At 35.9% G+C, this 26836-nt stretch overlaps 1 protein-coding gene and 1 long non-coding RNA gene across 5 annotated transcripts in view; one reads left to right on the forward strand and one right to left on the reverse strand.

Moving 5' to 3' along the window:
* The window catches only part of LOC135162389 (uncharacterized), a 139421-nt gene that overhangs the window by 2660 nt on the left and 109925 nt on the right, over positions 1-26836 (forward strand). For all 4 annotated transcript variants that reach the window (XM_064120791.1, XM_064120789.1, XM_064120788.1 and 1 more), the window contains one exon: positions 2698-3528. In XM_064120791.1, coding sequence (XP_063976861.1) covers positions 3433-3528 — 96 coding nt within the window. In that variant the 5' untranslated portion in view covers positions 2698-3432. The remainder of the gene's footprint in view (positions 1-2697; positions 3529-26836) is intronic.
* LOC135162393 (uncharacterized) lies at positions 23275-25213 on the reverse strand. The gene is made up of 2 exons (XR_010298952.1): positions 24557-25213; positions 23275-23727 (listed from the first exon to the last, which is right to left on the reverse strand). It is a non-coding gene; the product is annotated as an uncharacterized LOC135162393 (long non-coding RNA).

Consider the following 26836-nt stretch of genomic DNA (forward strand, 5'->3'; position numbering starts at 1 on the left):
GCCATTTATGGCACCTCGATAATTCGCATTAAATTGTTGTCAGAAGAATATTTAATTGGCAAAATTATATTTTTCGCTCAGTGGAGTCCTACAGGACACATCATAACACTATACTCAAAACCATATTTCTTTCAGAACAATCGGAGAAATGCAAATTAATATAGCGTGAGACATAGCGGTGGCAAAGATGAATTATTCGAGAGAGAAAGTGCAGACTTATCACAAAATATTCGTCGCATCCGTCTGTAACATTTTGAATTAAACGTAACGAGCCACTGTCGTTTAGTTTAATCGAGTCGAATGTCCAACCACTCCTACTATTGCCCATAGACGTACTCCCTTTCCCCGACGAGTAATTACGTCGTTGGAGTACCAATCAGTGTAACACGAGCAAACTGAGTGGCTGGAGGCGGAAGACAAGAAGGGTGAACGGTGAGGGGGAGAGAGGAGTTGCATGAAGAGGGTGAGAAAATTTCGCGGTAACGTTGTGCTTCAATTTATTTAATAGCAGAAGAGACTTTGCATTCACAACAAGATTTATTCAGCTTTCTTGTTGACTACGGGTGATGAATAGTGCAGAGGTATGGGGTTTTAATTGAATTTATGGGGTTATATTTGGATTATATTCGACGTAATGGAAATTATATTCATTGATTTATGGAGTTGGGAAATATTGTAATCTGAAGATGAAATTGGGTGATGCATCGATCGGGTTTTGTACGTGAAGAGAAATTTGTGGTAAAAGCTAATCTTTTTTTAAGTTAAGGTGTATTCCTCGATCAGGAAAAATAACGTAGAAATTCTCTGATTCTCAGGTGAGAACAAAGATCAGATAAAAATTAGGAAGCGCCTGATCAAAAGTATGAAAGTCCCCGTAAAAAATACGTAACTCGCGGGGAAGTAATTATCAAGTGTTCCGTGCGTTTTGTTGGCCCTTTGTTTTCATTCGAGAATTACGGAACTGTCGCGTAATTCGTCTAGAACTATTTTTCTACGGGTAGCAACACCGATCCTGGCTCTCATTGAGTATCAATAACACTATTTCTGATGAGTGATGAAAGGAAAATGCAAAGTTCACAGAAAATACCTAGAGAATTTAATCGTAACCTTTCATTCTACTGTTCTATCAACATTTCGATAGGAAATATTCTATTTTTAGCATTGTCGACCTCAAATTTATTTATTTTCATCGTTGGAAAATAGAACTTCCAATTCCTTTTTCTAGACGATTTGAAAGAGTGAAGGGGACACCAATGTGTTTATGATGGAAATATTTATTTTTATTTGGTTCTGTTGGCCGGAGTTTATAGGAATCGATGGAGAAGAGATAGTTGGAGATTTATTCAAATTGAATCTGAAAGAGGTACATTGGAGAATACTGAATATATATTTCATGGTGGGAATTTTAATATTTACGCTCTACTCTCAGTTTCTTTATTTTTTATTGGAGTGATGCGTCTGATTGAATTTATTGATTTACACTATTGGGGAGCGGAAGCGTGTTGATGCAGTTGATTGAACCGTTAATAAAAACAAGAGAAAACAGTGATTCGAGGGAAATTCATATTAGACACCGGAGCATGAGAACTAATACTTTTCCATTGCGCCCCTTCCCCCCCTCCTTTTGTAGTCAGGTAAACCTCGGTAAATCCTCAAAGTTAATGGGTTCACTGGCATAAATTGCAACAGCTCAAACATAAAGTTTAAGATAATGAGTCGAGTCTGGGAGACTAGAAATTTAGGTGAATGGAAAGGACTATGTGAGTAGCCTAATTGGATGCTGCGTCACAACCTGTATGGTAGATTGTGGGGTTGAGTAAAATTAGAGCTTACCTTACATTTTCAACGTCGTATAGGTAGTACACACAAATTTTTTGTGGGAAAATTTCGAGAGTAATTTGATGCTGCAGCAGAATCGAAAGTTAATGCATTAAACCAAGTACTGTTCTCGAAAAATAGTTCTTTATGCGCTGTTGGGAAGAAAAAGAAATTTCATGGAAATTTCACGGTACACTATCAATTTTTGCGACAGTAGTTTTACTGAATCTTATGGACGGATTAAAAAGTCATGAAGGGAAATTCCATAAAATCTCAGAGATTTAACATCTAAAAAGAACAGAATTCCCTGAGTTATTTGAAGTAATAATCTAATATGAATTTTCGCGGAACATTCAGACAATACACAATATGTATATTATTACGTTGAGGGCGGAAAGTCATATTTTCCCACCTGAGCTGAATTTCCCACTTTTGTCCAGTTCATCAGGAAGCTAAGTATTAACTTTCCGTGTAGGGGTGTCGAATTTTTTTAACAGTATCGGCAAAATAATAGTTGTAACCCCTTTGTTTTATTAATGATTCTCATTATCGATTATATTGGATTGACAATTCAAGAACTATAATCCTTCGGCGATTACTGACTATGAAATCGAAACAGACATAATGTGTTGCGGAAATCTCCTGTTGCATTTGTTTCGGGAGTGTGTTGAAAAACATGAAACAATAATATCTATTTGTTATTTCTCAATTTTTTATTTTTCTGTTCTATTCAATTCCCTTTTAATTAATAATTTTTTATGACGTTCTGAATTTAATTGGTTTCCTAATTAATTGAATAACATTGAAGAAAACAATGAACATATACCATATTAAGTATCAAAATCTACATGTCAGATAATTAAAATTTCAATTTTTCAGAGCTTTACCCTGAACTACTGTCTTTTGACTCAACCTTGGGCTGAATGAAATTTATCAGCTGATTTGAAAAGTGAGAGCTCAAACAAACCTTCGTCATGGAGCGTAATAAAAGCTGTCATGAAGTCGAATCAGCTGATCGCCGGCAGGTGTCCAGGCTACAATTTAAAAGGCCCGGATCACCTGGCATGAGTTACAAGGCGACAGAAGTCGGAAAAAGACGAGTTACGGTATCATCCAACAGATAAGACAAGACAGAGTTAAGTGACGGTGGTTTCAACAAGAGAGTGGGAGAGAGAGAGAGAGAGAGACAGAAGTTAACGCTGAGTGTCAGTGGTGAGGATGTCGTAACACGACGTCGACGTCGATCTAGACAGTGCGCCAGTTGGTGCGGGTGGGAGGGCGCAGGGGGGAAATTAGAGTTTAGTGTTGCGCGAGCCGTGGACGAGTGCGGTCCTCGTTGCTCTTCAAACCAATTTTCATTCGCGAGTGATATAAACATCGAATAACGTGGTGTTGTGAGTCAACTGTGTTAGTATTTTTCCGTATGTAAACACTGAGTAATAGCGGTTGGACAGAGGCCGATTGCGATTTTAAAGTAACGGAAAAATAAGAAATCGATTGGGACGAAGACCGTAGAAGGGAAAAAATTTTTGGATTTTTTTTTGAAAATATAATTGAAATTGTTGCTGTTGTGGGGAGCATAATAAGTGTGTGATAAACAAGTGGTGGGAGAAAATGAGTGCCAGAGAAGTGACTCTCGTCGGTGGTTCTCCCTGGTGCTTCCGCATGCACGGCGGTCATGACCTGCATCAACCCCTACGCATCTCCAGGGTGAGTAGTTTTATCGTTGATTTTTAATGAAACGAGACCGCACGCGCGCTGTAATTATAAGTATTATGATTGAAAATTCCGAATTAAATGAGTTCTGAATTTAAATTGACCGCCTCAGACGACTGAATTCGTGAGGAATAAGCGTGAGATTTTCGAGATATCGATATACTCTCGATATTTGTCTTTTTAGCGAATGGGACAGAATACACGCTATATCGCACTGTAATTATAAAAATAATGCTTGAAAATTTAATAATTACATGAACTCGGAATACTAACTAACTGAATGCCTGAATGAATGAGTAAACGTAATGAATAAGCGTAATATTTTCGAGGTATCGATAGCCTCGATGTTTGTCCTTTTTAGGAAAGAACAATTCACGAGAGGTTGTTAAAAATTTTCAACTTGAAATCCATTGGAGGGTAGGGTTCCTTTGTTATTTATCCATTGTTTCCTCAGTGTAAATGATCAACAATTAGTTTCTCTGTTGGAAACGGTTGAGAGGAAGATTATGTAGCATTGAGTGTACCAGGTAATGAACCGAGGTTGGTATTCTCGTTTATTGCAGAAATGGATGAATGAGGAATAATGAGGGTAAATTAACACCATTGAGATATGCACACTCGCTCCCTTGATCAATCAGAAACTTCAATCAAACGGCTCGATTACGAAAAAAAAAATCAAAGTTTGTTAGCATAGAACCTAACACAAACGAGTGAATTTGCACTAATTGATGCATTCATCAACTTGTAACGTATTGAAGTCTCTGGATGTTGGGAGGAATATGGGGAGACCAGATTTTAATATTTCAAATGAAAAATATGCTAACGAACAAAGTCATCCTGGGGTAATCGCTGCTATTTCCGATTGTATGTTCTTTTAACGTTTTTTCCATTATCAATGTTGATCCATAAAAATTATCGACTTACATATCGCCTAGGTGAGTCAATGAATAAAAATATTAATTCTCAGCGACAACACAATTCCAAAAGTCTATATAGACACAAGAGTTCCACTTTCCCTTATCGATATTCAAATATATTTTACAGTTTGATATATGTCACCATGTAGATTAAACTATTTTTATGGGAGATATGATTTTTTTCTCCTGATCTTCCCATTCTTCATCAAAGGATAGAGATTCGCCCTTTTCGAAAATTGTAATAGCCAAAATTAGTATAAAAAAATATTATTTATCGCCCACATTCGAGTCACGCCCCAACTTCAAATATTGCCTCGATAATCAGGCCAAATTTTGGCATAGGGGTGAGAATCAGGGGAAGGGAATCGACTAAACTGAGAACATACTGGTGGATAGACAATATTTTATGATTTTTCCGGTAAAAACATATACGGAATGCAAAACTTCTACTTTTGCTTAAGAAAACTCATTTAACCGGCAGGGGAATGTTCTATATCTAGAATAAAATTGAATCATAATCTTTCACTACATTCTTGATAGAGATGAGGTCATGATGACTCATGATTCACTTTTATAAACAGCTGTGGTAATTTAACGTAGCCTCTGCACCCCTTAACTCAGTAGGGAAGTGGTAAAACGAGATAAGTGACTTTTGACTACTCATTAGTTTTTGATGAATATCTCAAAATCTAGGGAAATTAGCAAGATTTTTGTCATAAGCTTTTTTGTGGAGCAATTTGAGTACTACAATAAATGTGATTACAAAAATTTCGCTATCTCTCTTAGATTCAGAGTTATTCCTGAAAAACTTGACCGAGAAATAAGTCAACGCATCTCGGTGTAGCACTGCACTATCCTCGTTACTAAATCCCATACAAAGTAGAATAAAACTCATTAGCATCATCAAAACTATTCATTCTACCAAACCATTATCATAATTAGGTATTATATAGGTTGATTTATCAGAATGTCCACATGACGGGTTGAATCGATTGTACAAAGCCACTGAACGAATGAATGACAATCAACAATGAATAGGCGATTAATTATCAAAGTGAGGTGGAACAGAACATGCTTCAGGGGCAGCTTGTTGGGTGGATGAGGGGATGGATGGAGGGTGGGGAAAGTAGAGATATGGGTGGACAGTTGACCCGTTGGGAGCGTATGAGGCGACACTATCGATAGAACCGATCGGTCAAACGATATGATCGATGAGATGTGTTGTGTTTGTAACTTACCTTCTCGGCAATGGGAATAGGCAAATGTGAGATGCCCTTTGCGACACTATATACATGAACATTGGGAATGAGTGGAGGTGACATACGTGAAGGGAGTTGGGAGACGCTCGGTTACCAACCACCGGTAGAACATCGTGCACGATATGCTAACGCGGTGGATCGTTACGATGACGTTTTCCAGCCCGAGATTACGCACGCCTCTCCTCTAATATAACCTCAGCTTGGAGTGTGTGTGTGTGTTACAGTTATGCTAACGAGGGGGTTAAAGATGATGGGATGGTTTTACTAGTTTTTTTTTGCCATGATTTTTTCACGTTGGTGTGCTCTATCACGTATTCAAGGGAGGGGAGGGGTAATTTCATCGAAGAATCGAGATTTTCTTGGATAAATAATCGTTCCGAGGATGTTATCTAAGGCTTCATTGAGATAAAGCGTTGGGGGCGGTGAAAATAATTAATTTGTCTGATTAGAGAATACGTTTATAAATCGTCAGACAAATCATCGAAAGATCTGCGGATGATGTCCCTGGCGATTCCAGGAAATTCTGGGGAAGATCTTCGGATGATAATTTTTGGTTGGAGATATGTTCGGAGAAGAGCTTACACGATGAGAAATATTCGGTAAAAATTATGGGGACGTTCTGGAATTCCCGAATGAGTGTTAAGGTCCGATAAAAATTAGAAAGGGAGTGATAAGATGTACGTAGCATTCCGTAAAAATTTTGTAACTCGCTGGATATTATTTAAGGAACGCTCCGTATTTTATATTGGATCCTTTCGAATTTTTATCGGTCCTTTTGGTTCAATTGGGAATCACGAAACTGTCACATTTTTTTATTGAATTCTATTCCTCCGCAAAATTATCCTTTGAAAATTTTGTGGATTGTCAGGAAGATTTTCCGAAGATTTTGTGACGATTCTTGTGGTACATTTTTGGCAGACAATAATTTTCCTACGCGGGTGACGGTGAGGAAAGTTTGAAATAAAATATGATAATTGCTGTGGTGATAATTGATGCCACCGTGAGGTGTTTATGTCTTTCGGATGAATGGATTTTCATCAATTCTGCTGATAATGTTTCAATTGAGTAGTACGGGGATAATTTATAATAAGTGATAGATATTTGAATTGAAATTCTCAGAAATATTACCTCAACAGCGTTGGAATTTTTCACAGTCAGTGAATTGTAATTTTCTCAAATACTCGTAGTACAATTTATTTTACAAGTATTTCCTCTCGAAGTAAATTGTTGTTTCCATTAAATTAAATCATTAACTTAAATTATTCACCATCTTGGGATAATAATCCGGTAAATGAAGTTCAAGTAAACTCTAATCGGTATAAAACGATTTTATAATGTTTTACTACATAAACATGAGCACACCTCAGTTTTTCATTATCTCAACGTTGTACAGTTCCTCAAGGTCGTCGTGCTATGCTGTAACACAAGTCTTTAATTACGTTGTTCGACTCTAGCTGCTTCTTCAATGTTATTTATTAATGGGGACGGCCCTGGTTCAGCTTGTTTAATATTTTTTTACCAGCCTTCATTGTCTGTGTCATTGAGCGATTTGATCTTAATTACCGATGGGATTGGGAGGTCTGGATTCACTTGTGATTCACTCAACTCCCAACCGGAAATCATAGTAAATTTAAAATGTCAGGGTTCAAAGATTATTAATTTTTTTTTTTCATTGTTCAGGAAATAGAGAGCGTACGTTGTGTGATGAAATTTAACATTCATTCGGAGATATAGGCGCCGGAACAAATATCATGTCACAGTTTATAGAACAGTGTTTTCAATTCCATCGGATTCTGAGTAATCGTGATGACGGAAGTTGATGAACACAATAGCATTTAGGAATGGTGTCGCTCCTTCATTAATTTTCCATTGAAAATCAATCAAAAAAGTATTATATTTTTTTTATGGAGACGGTAATCGCGTTGGAAATCCATCGCATAGGAAATAAATAACCGTTCGTGAGTGCCCCCGCCCACGGCTCGTCCAGGGTGAGAGGTCCGACCCAAAGACAAGGCCCTTTTGTCCTTTGGGGGGTCGACGTGTTGAGCTGTTTAGGTCATAAACGGCCCAAGTGTTTTCCGTTATTCCCTGAGAGGTTTACACCCATTCCATCGTTCGAGTTGGTGTCAATAATATTTCCAATTCGTCCTTGCACGGTATTTTTTTCCGAATTCATTACGTCCACTGACACATATCAGAGAAAAAATGAAAAATCTTTTGAATTAAAAAAATTATATTGTATCACACATCTTGAGATAAACCTACCCCATCTGGATATTCTTCCACTCTCATTGAATCATCCAGATAGTCTCCACTACAAGATGTCGTCCTTCATAGGGTCACCAACACACATATAATAACAAACACACAAAGATATATACCAGTGGCAGTTGTTGGTGTGAGTCAAACCGCTGTACCGTAACAGTACAACCGAAAAGCTAATTACTTTGTACGTCGCCGAGGAATGGTACCGATGATACAAACAGCTGCACCCCCTAACCCTCCCTCACCCCTCACCAACCCCTCGCTCCCCTCACTATGCGGGAGACCCAATCGATATGATATATCACCGATAAACACACGTGTCCCGTTTACGTGTATAAATGACCTCCCACGAATCCATAACTTTTATTACATTTCTGTTTATTAAGTTTTTTTTATGGGAAAAAAGGAGAATGAATGGTTATTGGTGCATCAACTCCAGATGAGAGATAATTTTTTTTTTTATCTTTTGTCATTAAATATTATTTTTATAACCGTGCGGATGTGTACAGGATAAAAAAACAAGGGGATTTGTTACAGAGGTAATATTTGTACTCGATATTATATGCAATATGGACGAGTTTTTTTTCTTATCATGAGATAAAATTATTTGTTTATTTGCATAAAATTCAGAGTGAATAGTCGATTTTCTACTTGTTTTTTATATTTCTTCCACTCGTTCAGACTATTTTGCGGTTCATAGCGATTTTTATTTACTAACAAAATAAGCTGCGCAATTATCCTCGCACTTGTGATATTTAAAATTGTTAGATATCGTGCAATAATCGGTCGGCACAGCGAGAGGAAAATGAAATAAAAATTACCTGTAGTTCAATGATTCTTTTATAAATCTAATGAATGATAATTTGAAAAATTACTAGTGGAGTGGAGATTTCTAGGCAAAGAATTTTTATTTTTTAGGGTAAGTTTTTCGCAACAATTATCGTTCTGTCAAATAAAATTTCACATACTGAGTCATCAAATTTGCCAAAGGCATTTAAATTATTGCACGATATCTCTGTAAAAATATCGATAAACGCAAATGCAACACGTTCATCGAAATAATATGGTAATTTTATCGTACTTTTTTCCCTACATTCATATGACTACCAATATTACTCCAAATGAATGAATTCACGGACTGTAAAATATTTTTCATTGAATTTTTTTACTGAACCTACATTGAAATACGAGTTTCGATAGATTCATAATCTGTATATCAGAAAATTAATCCTTTGATATTAACTTTTGTACAGTTTCACTGAAATCCGGCGTTTGCCCCAACCATATTTACCCCACTTCAAAACATGTTCTTCCTGTACTTCATATTGTACCTACCCTTAAAAAAAAAAAACTGAACTCAATAGCAATGAAATTTAATAATCGCCGGAAGGCACACACAAACTCAGTACATCCCTCGCATCCCTATACTGCTTTATAAAAGACCGTTCAGTACACACGGTTAGATGAGTTTTTCAGTGGCATTCTACCTTCTTCCTATATTTTTTTAACTTTTTTTTTTTTTTTTTTTTTTATTCACGTATGGACTACCTGTGTTGCCATTTATTGCCAAGCTCAGGGGCAATTTCGACGAGTTTACCCGTTGCTAACTTTTCGCTTAGTCTGACCCGTACATCCCCCTCATCGTTGGACGTTTTTACGTTGTGTCTGCCCACGCTTATCCATCCCTACTATTCTACCATTGGCCATCCTCGCCTGTCACTGGGCTAAAGACCTTCGGTGTACAAAGAGAGGCTTTCACGCAACACGATTTATCACGTGAATGCCTGGCACTGTATAACTGACACTGACCTCTCGCTTCCATCTCATACTGGTGGTGTTGTGGCTTGGAAAGAGGAAAAGATAGTTTTCTTTGGTACGATATATACACTAACCGGACATTCTCATTTCCCGGATTACTGGACCCGGTGTGCACGTTTATCGAACATTTATTCCCGGGTGGTATCAATTTTTTTTTGGGGGTTTAATACTTGTTTTATTGTACGGAGAGAAATATTCAATAAAATTACGTACACTTAGAGGAAAATGTAATTTTGCCAATTATATTTGGTTTTGATAAACAAGTGGAGGAAATTTCCATTCGATAATTCACTTTAAATTTTTGTCAGGTGAATATTTCATTGGGAAAATTGTACTTTTCTGTCAGTGTATCTTATTCATAATTCTGGAGCGAATTGGAAAACCTACGAGTTATGTTATTTTTACGAAATATTTCTCACTGTGGAGTTTGTAAATTTTTACGAGGTCATTTACGACATGTTATGAGAGAGTCTTGCTAATTCATGGTTTTTCTGAGTCATATTAATTGGTGGTTATGGATATTTCAATTTTGAAACTATTGTTTGTGGCCATTTTGCGGTCATCAATGCAGTAATTACTTCTTTATGTCATTAGGCGTGATAAAGCGTGAATCTAACCTCGGTTGGCGCGGATCAATGGCGGTTTTCGCCACCGATAACATAAAATAGTTTATGTGATACGACAATAAAAGTATCATTTGGATCATGTGATTATAATAGCTTTCGGCTCAGATTATAACGACACATTCGTCAAATGATACTTTTATCACCTCATTCCATAATCTACTATTATTGGATGTAGAAAAATATTTTTAAAAAATGTGTTAACGTGTTTTATGGAAATATTGATGTACATTTACTGGTGGCAGGTAAATATATTTGGCGAATGAGAATTTTTTTCTTTCTGCTATTGAACTGCAGATTCAACATATCACAAATATTTATTTTCAAACTCAAAATCCTTTCAATACCTTTTATTTGTTCAATTTCTTTGCTGGGATTTGCTAAATTAATTGGATTAGTTAACAATGTGAAATATTTCTCCAGCGTGAGAGCAATTACCTGTTGCTGAGACATTCACATTTTCAAGAAATACGTTTGGCTTTATGCAACTCCCACCCAAATTTATTTCTAAAGTTGTTCGACTCCTGTACGCTTCAGAGAAAAAAATATCAATTCTTTCGATGACTTTCGAGGGTAAATGACAGACCGATGACTCTAGGGTGAAGGACTATTATTTGTGAATGATGTTGATAGGTTTTGGCGGGTGCGGTGAGGTAAATTTATTGGGGGGTGGGACAGAGGGGTCGATAAGAGAAGACAGAATCGCTTCCTGCTGAGTACATTAAAGAGATAACAATTTTTTATTTTCATGTTTTCCGCTGATTTTTTGCGGAAATGTCTCCCCTTGTGCGGAAATGTCTGTTTATTGAATATACATGAAGAGAATCATTATATTCTTTTTAATTTTTCAATTAATACGGAACCCATTGTGCTGGTGAATATATATAATTAATGTAAATCTGCGGGGAGTACATTTAAACAGGAAGCAATTAATAATGATATCCAATAAAAGCGAAGCCGATAGCCGATATTTTTCTTTTTTTCTTTAATTTTCCATAAAGTGAAATACGATAATGCAATAAATATCCACTGGGTTGTATCGATTCCCCGAGAGTGATGAAAAAACATGGAAGATGTACTTTTTTTTTTGTAACAAAAGTTTCTACATTTCTCAGATATCCATTTACGGTTCAATTCAAGTGACCGATATTTGCTAGACTTTATTTTTTCCTTTTTCATTAAATTTTTATTAGTTTTCGGTGAATGGCCATGGTTGAATGCAACAGCGTGTGCTCCTATTATATAAAATTTGAAAATAATTGGCAATAGAGTTAGTTGGGGAACCAACTTTGTTAACAATTCCCAGAGAATTTCAATCACTCGACCGTTGCGTATGGAATTATTGAATTTCTGTGAAGTGAACAAATGTAAAATGGAAATTCGATATATTGAAATGTAATATTCTTTTGAATGTCCATAAAGAGAAACCATCATATGTATTATATTACATTACGTCAGTTTTGCATCCTTTTATTCGTTGGTAAATTGAACGTAAACGGAAAAAATATGTTTCACTGAATATTATTGCGATAGATAGGATTTTTATAATATTATCAAAATAACGGTTGGATGTACGAGTTTAGAGAAAGTTTTGTTAACGATGGCAGTGAAATTTCGATTCCTCAGATATACATAAAGTGGCGACGAAACTAGTCGAGTTGTTTCAGTGTTAAACTATATTAGGTATTGCCCTGCCTACGTAAACAAATTGCAAGTTTAATTCGTTGGAAACTCGAAGTGATTTTGCACTATGGAATTGTGTATTTCGGGGCAATTAAGAAACGTAAATTTGTTGAGGCATGGGTCAGGGAATTCAACGTCAAACACTTCAGTGAATTTTGGGAGATTTGAGTGGAGAGAAATATTCAGTTAAAATTACGTAGATATTCCGTAAGTGGCGGGTGAAATGAGGATGTGATAAATATTCCAGAAGGTCCAGGTCATTTTTACGGAATGTTCAGTATTTTTTAGTGGACTCTTCGTAATTTTTATTGGACACACAGAAAAAATTAATCACAGAATATCACATGAAAAGAAATTTTAGGGTAAAATTAAACCTCCACGGGGTGAAACGAGGGACGAAGGTTAGTTTTATCACAAAAATTAGTCTCCTAAGTTCAATTGCTCCAACAAAATTTTATTTAAAAAGTCGTTGATTGTAATTTCGTTCTGCGTTTCACCCCTGGGGACCTAATTTTTATCCAAAATTATTTTCCGTGCAGATTTATAACGTTATTTACGTGTTCAAAAATATCGTATTTACGTTTTAAAACTCATATTTTACGATTAGTATTTTTTGCGTGGACTTTCAGTCTGACTCGGAAATTACACAATTTTTGTGTAATTTTTATTGGGCTATTTTTCATCGTCCGGAAAGTACATTCAGTTTGAGGGCACAAACACAGACGTTAATTAATCAATTTCATAACTGCACCTGGGTAACAGCAAATGAATATAAACCGATTTAAATCAACTCATATATTTATAGAGACGGCCAAATTAATGTACGAAATTGTACATGACTATATCTCTCCACAAGCGAAATCTAAATATTTATCAAATTAAATTGATTAAACGGACTTTCCATCACATTTGAATTATCAACTTAAAGTACAATGGAACGTGCCAGTGGCAGGACATGTGAGGACTCCTATTATATCCAATGACTTCTTGATGAACTGAAACTATGACTTCGAAGCGAAGCTAATTTGACGTTCATTCTCAAACTCATTGAATAATTTTCATCTCGAGCAATTTTCATTATTTCTGAATGAATTCATTAATAAAATCTTTCGTCCAAATGACTCTTACTTTAATTAACTATTGGCACATTTTATTTTTATGCTAACATCATCGGTATTTAATTCAACCCGGTGACTGGTGACATACGGTGAAGAAAATAGGTATATAAATGTGGCAATGTTCACTGGTATCATTCCAGTTCATCGAATCCGATCCGGATAGAATCGCGTGGACGCGCTATACACGGGAAAAAGGTTGGATGGGTGAATTGTAGGGAGGTCGGTGGGGAGGAGAGGGGGGGAGGTCCTCCCTGTCTGAACTATTTCGTCGAGAAATCGATATTGCTCATGGCTATTATTTCACACGAGTCGAATGCACTCTGCCACCAGGGTTTCCTGTATTTAATGGGTATATACCTACTCCACCGACCCATTTTTTTGTATTAAAAACTACATATATATGAAAAATAGACTGTACTTTAAATACGAAGGTTGTGATTTCAATTTTCACACATTGGCTGATAAATTTTTAGAATTTAAATTCTTGAATTCTTTAATAATATCAACCCAATATGATAAAAAAAGTTGGAAAAAGTAATTATCAGACTGTGGCCGCAACGGAGAGTAATTTTCTAGGAAAATTATCCTGATGTCGTATAAAAATGTATCAGAGAATAGTCGTTACCTCATTTATATTGACAAATTCAATGGAAGTTAACATATGATGATATTTTACTGAAAGCAAACTTGGGTAAATGGAACGATGTTTTTTTATTCGACCACGAGTTTTTGTTTACCAGCTTCAAAGGAATAATTTATTGTAATGACATATATCGATATGTTGGATCCAAATATGAACGGTATAATTAGATCAAACGAGGGTTCGAATCTATCGCATATTGCTTCGTATTTCCAGAATATTTCATCAAATTTTGATAGTTAAAACTATTCATATAGAAATGACGGAAATTTCCGGAAAAATTCCGTGTTTCGTAAAATTTCCTACAACTGCGATTGGCTGAAGAATTTTTAAAAAAATACGTCATTTTTAGTGCATGTTTCACTGGGGAAGGAAGAAAATCAAAAACTATTTTATGACTATACAACATGCATAAAATATCAATAGTTTCCAAGGCAAATACTGAATGTTCGACCTGATTAAATTTCAAAATTGTTACCAAGTAAATACAGATACAGATTATTGTACAAACTGGAAATTCTCAACTGTTTACGCTGTGCAAATCATAATACCCGCAGTTGAATCGAGAGAGATGGGTCCATGGAATTCAGTTTCGCAGTGGATATAACTACCCTGGATCTCTATAACAAACTCGAGGCTCCAGAATCCAAAGAGTGAGATGAGAGTATGGATAGGGGTTTTGGATAACCACAGAGAGGAGACATTGATAAACCCATGCCGTGTTATATCTATCAGGATCGCATGTACTCCGAAGTGGATTTGGAATTGTATTAACCACCAAGTATACGAAACATCGGAGTGTGTATACTGATTGTTATGGGATTTTGACGAAATATTGTTCCTCATGGGTTAGATGTCCTCGTAGGAGAAATGAGGAAAGGGAGAAGATAAATATCAGGGGATAACCGTGAAAATGATACGAATGATTGTGAGTTTTTGGAGATTAATTACTCTGGCGAAGTTGTAGTGGAATCATCCCACCCTCACTATCCTTCATTATTGCTTTCGAATAGGACTTTTGTAATCACTCAAATCTACGAAATGAAATTTTCGATAAAAGTTATCTGACCGTTCGGTAAAAATATGGGATGAGTCATCGTGACCTCAGGTTTATTCCGATAGTTAAAATTATTATCGCGTGCTTTGTGGAAATGGATGGTATAAACCTAATCTAGGAATTATGGAATTCGAACTCAAGTTTTGGGAATATTTTTTTGGCACAAAGAAATTTTAGTGGAAAAATTTTATCACGTGTCAAAGATGGAATGAAAAAAAAATTTTACGTGTTTGGGTTGCAACAAAAGGAGATCTAGATGAGAATATATTTTTTGTGTTAATGGATACGTGTGTGTACGTCGAGGTCTCAAATGTGCGGGTGTTTCAAAGGCAGGATTCATTTATTTACAAAAATGCATATTTTTTTTCATGTATTTGATACTTTTACAAGATACAAATTTTGCTATACAGCTTATTATTTATCTTTTTCATAATATTGGGGACAGATCTAGGGGAGAATGTTATATACACCAACAAAATATCCTCGAAAGTTGAGCTGAAATGTTTAAAAGTCCAAATCGTCGAGATTTCACACTCCCTGGATGATGGTACTGGAACCCAAGAGTTGGGTTAGTTATCTGTTATGGGTTACTATCTTCATTTAGCATCTTGTTTACATTATTTTAGTGTAAAATATCAGGACATGTTATACATTTAGTTTGCACTCTTTAAGATAATTACATATCTGTTCTATATAGCTGTAGTTTTTTCACCGTTGGTACGACCTTTTTTATTTCGTGGGCTTGAGAATATCAAAATGATCAACCCGAATGTGTTCCACAGTGCACGCGATATAACGGCCCAATTTTATTGTAGGTTAGAGAAATCTTATTCCAGATTAACCAAATTTTATCCTCATAAAAATGATAATTACTCTTCTGGTAGAACAATAATTATTGCACCGTCCGATTAAAATTTATCCAAATTTTTATCAGTGTAACTTTCAAACTTTTCACCTGAAGAAAAATACTAAAATTTCTCTGGTCTCTTTATAAAATATCTTCAAAATTTTCTATACCCAAAACTCTTATGGACCTCTCTGAGATTCCATACTAATATTTTCAACCTCATACCAACATTGAAAAATAGAATTTTTTAACGAACAATAGCGCTGTGCAATGCTCACAAAAATATTTTTTCCTTTCCAGTCAAGGTTAATACCCTCAATAATAGTATTTCTCACCCCTCGTGAATCGCATAAAAGCTTTCATTCGCTTTCTCTCAGTATCACAAAGGCTTCCGGTGTATTTCGATCAGGCAAATCAATTCAAGTCGCACGCAATGCCCTCGAGGAAGAAAGCTCAAAGAAATAAATGAAAAGAATGGACGGAAAAAAGGGAAAACAAAAATAGGCTAGTGGTGTGGGAGGGCGATAGGGGGGCGGAGGGGGGTAAGGGGGAGGGAGGAAAAAATGCATGAAGAAAGAATGATGGGATGTCTTTCAGCCGTGAAAGCCGGAGAGCGACGTCGAGCCACTGGCTAAAATCGATTCATGCATATGGAGTGAAAAAAAAAAAAAATTGTAGAGGGGATGGAAAAAATTACAAAAAACGAAAGGAAAAAATGCACTAGGGTTAAGAGATGGGAAAGGGGGAGAGGATCGATGGTGGAAGGCTATCGCATCATCTTTGTCGTTGAGTTAAAACATATTTCCTTGTGTGTTGGTTAAAAAAGAAAAATGTTGCATGCGAGGCAAGCATTATAAATGTTCAACTAATACTTTTTGTGGTTGTTTTTTCCTTCTAGTTTCTCGTGATTTTTTTTCTCGTGTACGTTATACCAGGGAATCATGATCGCGTGAGATTGGTATAAAAGCTGACTATTTATGCTGCATTATTCACTATTAAACACCTTGAGATGTTTTTAATTGTGAGTTGCTACAAAATGGAAAATTTTGTGTTAAGTTAATTATAATGAGATGACTGTGTAATGAGGATTAATTACAATTATTCAAGGGAAAATTTGGATGCTGGTGGTGAGAGAATTATAATTTTTTTTTCTGGGATTATAATCGATTGGGTGATGGAGGGAAATGGATAGAAGTTTTTCATGTTGTAAACAAAAGTTTGCCTTCTTTAATTGAATTGATCCTCTTTATGGTGTGACTGACAGTTGAATGTCCCTCCCTAAACTATTTTACACCCATATGCTGCAGCGAATTTTTTCTGCGGGTGGAAAATGGTTTTTTTGACAATCGCAAGGCCATTTGGTACGTGATATCGGGGGAGAGGGGGGGAGGCGAGTTGGCCGTCATCCCCCACAATCCGGGTGTTATCGTGATCTTAACGATTCTTTTTTATGATCCCTGACGACACGAAACGCGACGCGCGAAAATGGATAAAAAGGAAAAGAGGAAAAAAGATGTGAAAAATGTTAAGGGCGGAAGGGGAACGAAGGGGGGGGGGAGGATAAAAACGTGGGCTTACATAATCCATTGTTACGTTGCTCGGTGGAGCTCGGGATTGGTAATCACTCGATCACATATTCACAAATAAGGCGTATATTGCTTGCCCGCATAACCATGCAAATTTGCTATCGGAGTTTTTATGGATTTATCTCGTTTTTCTTCGGGTTTAAGGACTTTACGGATTTGATTAAAATTTGTGAGGGATTATTGTAATGATGGTGACAAGTGGAATTGAAATTATTGAGGAATTAGCTTCTCCAGATTAGTTCAATTCATCTTTTTTTAACGTCAACATACGATTTTTATAAATTGCCTATTTTTGTCGTCAATTTTTCCCGTGAGGGAATGAACCACTTTTGAGATTCTCTTACAATCAATAAATCAAAGAATTGAATAAATTTTAAGAAATTATTCAGCTCTTATGTCCCTACGTTCATTTTAATTTTTCCCTTCAATATATTTATTCTTTTGCAGAAGCAGCTACTCATCATCTCAATGCAAATGCGACTAATAATAATATTTATTTGCCAGATAGCATGGTCTTTTGCGATCTTTTACATTCCATTTCGAATTCTGTCTATACATGTATATAAATGCGGATAAATCAATATTTAACAAATGAGAAACTAAAATAATAAATTCTAGAAGGAGTCGACAGAATTTTTTGCGAAGTAGAACTATTGTTCATATTATACTCACATTTATTCTCGACTCCATCCATTACATTCACAAAACTGAATATGTGATTGTTTATACCTCAATATTTCACGTTTATTCATAATAAATTCAAAAATTTCAACATCTTCTCACGAATTCCCGGGTGTTCACATTTTCACTAAACTTGAATCATTGCTCATCCCCGCACGAGGGCACTGGATTCTCCAGTTGGCTCGCCCCCTTTTCATGATAAAATATCCAACTCTTTACGAAAAGGAGCCGATATAAAATCCTTGATAGCAGTTTTACTTCGCTTCTGAGCCCTCCCCCCCCCCCCTCGACGGCATGTATAATGCATGAGTTTTCAACGACTTGATCAGGCAAAAATGGAATAAGAGAATGGGGGGAAAAAAGGGTTAGAAGAACTGAAAAAGAAAAATATAGAATTGTGAAAAAAAAAATTGAAAGAAAGGAATACGGTTGAATCGAGTGCTTTTATCCAGATGTTGCGCACAAGCGAATATACATCAAAAAGCCGGAAGGCACAAAACGATGCAACCCTGGATGTAGTGCACCGGACTCACCGTATCTTTGCACTTTTTTACTGTTATTTATAGATGGGAGGTTGAGGGGGTGGTATATGAAAAAAAAAAATGTAAAAATGGAAGGATTTATATTGGGGTTTCGGAGTGATGAAAATTTGGGAGAGAGGTAGTTTGTAAATTTTTTTTTCCACTGTGTGTGTTCTACTCGTTCTAAACCCTTTACTAATTTTTCATTCCGGATTTGTCCATGCTTTTTGCTGAAATATCAAAGCTGTGAAAATTATTTTCAATTTCATGAATTTTTATGATGGAATTTTTTCCATTTATGTTAGAATGCTCATCAATTTAATTCGTCGACAATATTTTCCTCGGTAATTCAGTATCAAAGTGATGAAACGAGATAACTTACTTTTAGCTATTGACGATTTTTTGGTAAATATCTCAGAATCTAAGGAATCTAGCGGAATTTTCTTTTTGACCTTTTTTGTAGCGCGAATTGAATTCTTTAACAAATGGGATGATCAAAATTTCGTTATCTACCTTAAATTCAGAGCTATTGATAGAAATGTGGCTGAGGGATAAGTTGACTTGTCTCCCTTTACCACTTCGCGTTATCAATTAATGATTGAATTGAGTTATCTAAAAGAATTTAAACGATAGATTATGCGCATTTAAATGTACTATATCGAGAAAAATCCGGGTCAGATCATCTATTATTACGACGTTTTGAAATTAATTCAAATTAAAATGTAATTTAATGAAAAGAGAAATGGAATGCACATGTCCTGCACTTCAAACTATTGAATACAATCAGTGGAATATGAAGTAATAATGAATAATTTTAATGAATTGCGAACTGGTTCGTTGGGTAATTGTTGATTCTGTAATATTAGATGGTTAATGAGGATATTCACAAGGTTGAAAAATACACAGAGGAGAAATTCCGGGAAATACTCAACTCATTGAAGTGGAAAAGTCTTTATGTTCCTGTTTGCAAGTTTTTTTTTTCTCCTCTATTATTTCCTCTCCGGCTCTTTTTGCCACTGTCAATTTACTGAAAGTAACGAATTACTGTTTTTTAATTTCATTTTCTCGTAGGCGAGGTGTAGTGTTGTGCAATCCGCTTAACGTTTTCGCTAGAATACTTAGTTGATGACGGCCCTGTGTACACGTAATAACCGAGGAAAACAGAAATAGACGGGGTTGAGAGATGCAAAGATGGTTCAGATATAAAAGATGACAGGCAGAATCCGGAACAAGGGAGTTTGTGTTAATATTCTCGAGAATATTCACTCGATTCTATTGTTGTTATCTCACTGGATTATTTAATTTTCATTTTCCCCGGAACGTTCCATATTTTTCCGAAAATCACCAAATTTTTACCGAATATTATTTTGACTGACAGATTATGGAACGATCACGTTATTTTTCCAAAAAATCTCTCCACACCAGAAAATGAATTCATCATACCACCGATACATGAAGTCACTAATTACTTTAATTGAGCCCTTTCAACTCACCAAACTAATAATTCTCCATGAAATACATCTTAATTGTTTGTCAGCTGATTAATTAAATTCTCTGGCATAGCCCGAGTGTTTATTTGATGTTCGACGAGACTGGTTGGAGTAGTTCACGATTATCTCCAATTATTCAACGATCAATCACACGCCAGAGACAGAGTTTTTCCACACATTTTTTTTTTTCACTACCCCTTTCACTTGGTTTTTTTTTTTTTTTTTCACTCGCAGCATTGTCCCCCCAATGAAGCGCGTTCTCTCACCCTCACGCTTCATTGCGGAAATTCTCGAAGAGGGGAAGGGCGATGGATATGTCCCTGGGATATGAGGTCGTGCAGTCGAACCATTGACCAGTCGACGCTCTGCACAAACCTACCCCCTTTCTCTACCCTTCCCCTTCCCCTCTTGCCACCTCTCACCCCTTCACCGTCACCATCGTTTACTATCCATACCCCCTGACCCCGATTAGGATCGATCGGGGGAGATATGAAAGTATACAATGTGTCGGTTGCGTGCTAGCCACCATGTCACTGACTGCATACTATCCTATTCGGTCTTTCATCGGGAAATCAACTGGTTCATGCCGACATGTTAACTTGCGATAATTGTGTGGGGCGTGAAGAGAGATTTCTCAGGGGCATTTTGTGGAGACTACAAATTGTTGAAGTAAAATTGCTGACAAATCATGACAATGGTGAATTCTCAGTACACGAGATAAATTTTCTCGAAATATTAGAGTACGTGTTGACGTAGGGTGATATTGAGTAAAAATTACCTGTCTTTTCTGCGATGAGAAAAAAAATTTATAGTAGATTTGACAATATATATCATGTTAAATGTGTATTTTTTCGTATGAAAAGAAAATGCTATTGATCGAACATTTTAATTCTTTAGTTTCGTGGTAGATAATGAAAGATTGCGTTGAATATGGGGTATTGTTCCATTAAAACTATTTTATAGCATGCGATTTCATTGATATGGTCTGGTGCAAGGTTTTGGATCAACGAAAGTCGATACAGTCTAATAACTATTAAAATTTGATGGAATATTGGGGGAGTAGGGACCAGTTGATCTTTCAAAAGTTGTTCCACAGAAAATTCTGAAATATTGAACGAAAGTGTATTCAAGTAAAATATTAACAGGACCACAATATTCAAGGGTAAATCTGAAAAATCATTTCTCTCGTAGTCTGAATAAAACATGATATTCACTTATCTGTTATCACTCCCTGGGTTTTGGAAGTTTTACAAATGTTAAATAGAAACTAACGAGACACGTCTACGACACCCGGACGGCTCATTGATAACCGCTATATCGTATAAATGTAGGTCGTATAGTTATAGAAGCCCAAGAGTTTGTACCCGTTATGCAAGCTCGTGACGACATTACAAAGCCCCTCTGCATGTTACCTTTAATGAGCTCCAACTTTGGGAATAATCGTCCAGTGTTATCGTAGAGCTTCTAACGGGGGGTAAATCCTTGTCTCGGTGGGCTATAGTCCTGGCCACAGAAATGGCCTTTTACCATGGAGACTACCACTAATTTTGTATGGGGGATGATACACTGTCGTTTGATAAAGGGCCTTTTTACCTCGTTTAAAATAATTACACGGATTACCGGTTTATAATTGATGAATTATTTTGATCGGAAGTATTGATTTTTGTAATTAATTTAGGGTTCTATGGATTTGTGGGTGAATGAGTTATTTTTGAAAATTTATTGGAAGGTGTGTTGGAAGTTTTGAACGAACGTATTGATTTATTTAATCATGTAATTATTTATTCAATGACCGTGTGGAACTAATTATGGATAATTATTTTGAATGTAATAATTCAGGTAATTACATGATTTTAATCAGCCAGAGATTTTGACGTGAATTCACGGTTAATCAATCTTTTCCAATCATTGGTTCATCAATTTTTAATATAACTGACAGTATTCGGGAATTATTGTGAGGAGACAATACGATTATATTTATATAGATATTGAACTTTTGAATATTTTATCCTTTCAGTTATCAATTGTCTGAGACAAGTTAATGCTCTGCCTACGTATGTTTTCTATTTTAGAATCTAGTATCATTAATCATAATTATCAACGTACATTGAATATCCCAGAGTCGAATATTTTCAATTAGCAAATGTCTTCAGCACAATTTTCCTTAATATCTGAAGACAACATAAATTCTGTAGAAAGATTTTTTAGGAGAAATTTCCTCTCGTAATTATCCCTCATGGCACCTCTTTTAAAACTTTAATCAGATAATTTAGAGTTCTTTGAACACAGAAGAACGTTTTGATTGTCTTTTGAATCGTGTTATAATCTTGATTTATTGCAATTAGGGAAACTTCTACAATGCGTCATCAAAACAGTTATTTTAAAATTTTTTCTTAAAACCTCGTCTTCTGGAAAATTTTCTAAATAATCCAAAATGAATGACCCTTTACCAGAAATTCTAATTATTCATCAATGATGCAGTTGTCTCGACAACGTGTAAACGAATCAGTAACGAATTTCTAAATTCAGATAGTTCAGAATTGACAATGAAACACTGTAATTCCTTAACTCCCAAATAATGAGGGAATGTAATCTTCTGAAATTCAATATTATTCCTTCGCTATCACAACGTCAATAATACCCCGCTGACGCTGCGAATATCCCTGATTACCATCAGCTGTCTTCCAAGATGCTCCCGAACTGCAGCCATGAAAAGCTGGGATTTATCCAAGAATATTGGCAACCTTCATTAGCCAAGATTATTGTCAACGGCCAGCTCACATCAACTGTCAATTTCCTACTCTGGGGGTTTATGGCGTTGCTGACTCGTATTAATTGATTCCCTTCGCTGCATACGAGTGAAACTGGTCGTAAACTGATCGTTAAATATTTCAATCTCTGAACCGCACGATTTTATCTCTGGAAATTGATTTGATAACTCCATGGAATAGAAGTCAATTATTTTAGGGGAGTACTTAACACTCTGTAACAATATTTATATTGTTGAGTTGAACTCCCTGTTCATTATTATCCCAATTTAGAGTCGATAACTGGCAGTTAGCAGTCACAGGGAGTCAACTTTCTACGAAAAATTTCCTTGCTAGCACAGGAAAAAAGGCACAACTGTGATGACTTCGACTCATAATCTACAATTTCAATTTTTTTCCTTCTTATAGTACTCCAAGGCGAATCTTTAAATTTGTAATTAGATTCAGAAGTAAGTTCATTAAGTATCCCATATGAAAAATGAATTTATTCAATTTTGTGGGGAAAAAAGTATATTTTTTTAATAATTATAAATGTCTTCCTCTCGGAAATAATCCATAGAATCTAGGGAAGAATCGAATGAAGGTCTGGACTTTGGATTTCTGTCAAAATCATCCAATTTGTATGGCTTGATTGTCCTAGATATCCTAGTCTTTTTGGATTTTTTTATCGCAGCTTTTCTCCCCTTTTTCCTTCTTCCATCTTTCCCTTTACCCACACGTCTTGATTTTTTCAGCTTAGCTGGTTTACTTGTTCTCTTTTGCTCGACAGCAACTTCATTGCCCTCATCGCCAGGCGATAATTTTGGACGAGTTCCTCGTTTTTTATCCTCAATATTTTTCTCATCCGTTTGGAGGAAATATCGGCCTCGCTTGCGATCCACTATTCCAAATTCTAGACCGCGTTTTAGTGCTGCTATGACCTAGTTAGAAGGAAATTTTCATGTCACATCTGGTCTAATTTGATTAGAATGATATTGGGGATTGAGAGTGGTGAGGGGAAATCATTTATTAGATAATATCAGTTAATTGGTCAATTGAATTGGAAATTCATAGGTTTAAGGGAGGGTATCAGAATACTTTTTAGGAAGGCAATCATTGGGAACAATGAATATTGTAAATTTTATGGTGATTCGAGTAATTAATTGAAGCGAGTAATTAAGAATGTGCGAATACTTCGGGTATTGTTTCTTTAATAAAATGATTATTTATTTTTCTAGCCCAATTTGATTTATAAACTTCTAGCATCTAACAATGAATAGGGCATGAAATTATTATTTTGTCAATATCGAACGATGAGGAAATTTATTTTCATCTGAGAGGAATTTATATTTTTTCAAGATTGATATAGCAATTAGACTAGTGTCAATACGTTTTCATAATGTGCGTGGAAAGAGAGTATTGAAGGTGTATTGCAAGTGCCTCTAAATATTCGTTGGGACTTTACTAAATATTCATACCACAACATTAACTGGCAAAATTGTAGGAAAATTGAATTATTTCTCACATTAATTTTTTTATTTGGAATAATGAATATCGAGGAAAATTTATGTTGAAAAAGGAAAATTTTGTTGGTTATAAAAACGAGTTAACAAAGAAAAACCGAATTGCATAATTCACAGGATTTCTGGCTTTGACGTTCAAAGTGAAATATTAAAATTGTGGAGTAAAAAATGTTAGGGATTTCATTTGTATGATAAAAATAGTTTCATTCGGTTCATCAATTAGAGAAATGAAAAATAATAATCATACCTCACGCTTTGGCGCTGGTCGGTCACAGTAATCAGAGATATAACCGACGATATTTCCAACCGTACAGCCATTTTCATCTCGTAAATTTCGCATTGCTGTCACAACGAGATTGACATTTCTCGCTGAGCGAAGAGTTTTCTTTCCATTTCGCTGAGTCATTGGCATTTTTTAGTCAGTTTTGGATACTTTATTGGGTCAATCTATTCTAGGTACTCGGAGAATTTGAATTTTCGATGCCACTTGGGATTTTTGACGAATATTTTCTAATGGGAGGTGACGATTCAGGGGGCCATTGATTGATTAACAAGTGCCATTCGATGTGAAGTTGATACAGATCTGTAATTCGGGAACAGATGACTCATGGAAATGTAATACAAAATATCCCCGTAAATTCAATTCTGAATATTAATTAGTTGAATAATTAATTGCTGTTTAATTGCTCTTATGAGAAGAATATTTAATTGGCAAAATTATATTTTTTCTCTCAGTCAAAGTGCGATAAAAATGACTGTACCTCAGTCCTTCCTTCACCCATTTATTTTATCGGTATTGAAAAAACAGCAAAAAAAAATTTTTTGATTTGGCAAACACTCACAAGAAACGAAGTGTGAAGACTGTAATCTCTCTCATCGGTAATATCTCCGCAAAAATATCAGATTTACCATCTCACGTTCTCACCAAACTCAGCGTCTAGATCCTCGAATGCCACCTAAAGCCGTGATATCAGTAAATTCCAGTCGAATACCCATAGCTTCGAGTATTTCCCTCACGGTTTCAGCACACTCCTGTACCTCGAATATCCACGGGGATTACGTCCGGTTTAGAACGTGATCATGAGACAATGGGGCATAGAGATAATACGAAACTACTGTACCGGCGTCATCCCCTCCGACGATGGCCAGACCATCGTCATGCGTTTTCGATTAGGTGAGAGAAATTTTGGTGTTTGTCAACCCCCAGGGTAGCTACGGGATCATTATCGTGTCTTGTACTGTCCCTTTCATTATTAGTTGTAAATGGGTCGGGGTAAATTGAGGGGTTGAATATTGTGACCTTTCATCGTGCTCGTTTAACTCAATTGGGATTTTGGTTTATACAATAATCTGATATATTTTCTCACCCTCTTTGTTGGAAAATTTGAACACAGCTCTTTGGTTTATCTTCAAAAATCACTCGACACGGTTTGTGACGTGTCTGGATCAGTCTCCACAAAAGGACTAATTTATGATCCGTTGTGCTCCGAAGTTGAGAGCGTTGCAATCCTTACCACATGGGGAAATTCAAAGGAAAGTCTGTCTTCTGGAGTCATAAACTTTCTCTTGTTTTTTCCCTTTGTAAAGGTTTTTCCAAAAAGTCAGAATTTAGTCTCTGGACAACGATCCTCTCGGTCAGTCATACGACTTCGTTGTGTTGCTACATATATTTATCTACTTTTGCCCATATCCCAATACTCTTCATTAATAATCTCTATCAACACTCTGGCAATTGCATGAAGAGAAATATTTAATAAACCTCACGACTTTTCCGAATATTTTACGGAATTGTTAGGGATTATGTATTGAAGTTTTTGTAAACTGTTTACGGTTTGAAAAATTGATTTTATCATTGTTAATGAGATTTTTTTTCAGCGATAAGTGAGATATTGTTTAGAAACTCCACTGCAATTCCCTTGTGTACCTTTGCAAAGTTGTTCACCGTTGAAGGAAGGCAATACCGCACGGCAACACCACCGCGAGGTGCACGCGTCATTAGACTTTTGCCAAGGCTTTGAAGTTTCAAGTTTCAGGAAGACTCCCCCTGAGATTCAATAGTTCCCAAACTATATGCGGAATAAATTTGAAAGAGTCTTTAAAAAGTGGTCATCCGCGTAGAAAAATATGTACGAGTCGTTGGAATATCTTTCAGAAATATTTCAAATTATTCGCAAGTTTTGAATGACCCAGAGGTAATTTCCGTTACTAAATAGTAAAAAATCAGTCAATATTGGCTATTGATCAGTGCTTGACGTGTGTAGACCAGGAAATTTATATGGAGAGAGATATTCAAGAAAAATTACGTCTATTTACTTTTATGGAACTGTCACGGAATTTTTCCCGAAAGTTCCGTAATTTTTGGCTGAATCGACAGCGAAATATTACGATACTGTTGCGTGAAATTTTCCAGTCGATTTCGTAATCGATGAGCGAACTGCAAGTATCATAATTTTTACGGAATATTTCTCGGCGTGTACTGATATCTCCAAAATTATCGTTCTCTGTTCTGCCAAGAATTAATGAGATA

Source organism: Diachasmimorpha longicaudata, chromosome 5, assembly GCF_034640455.1.
Source record: "Diachasmimorpha longicaudata isolate KC_UGA_2023 chromosome 5, iyDiaLong2, whole genome shotgun sequence".
NCBI lineage: Eukaryota > Metazoa > Arthropoda > Insecta > Hymenoptera > Braconidae > Diachasmimorpha > Diachasmimorpha longicaudata.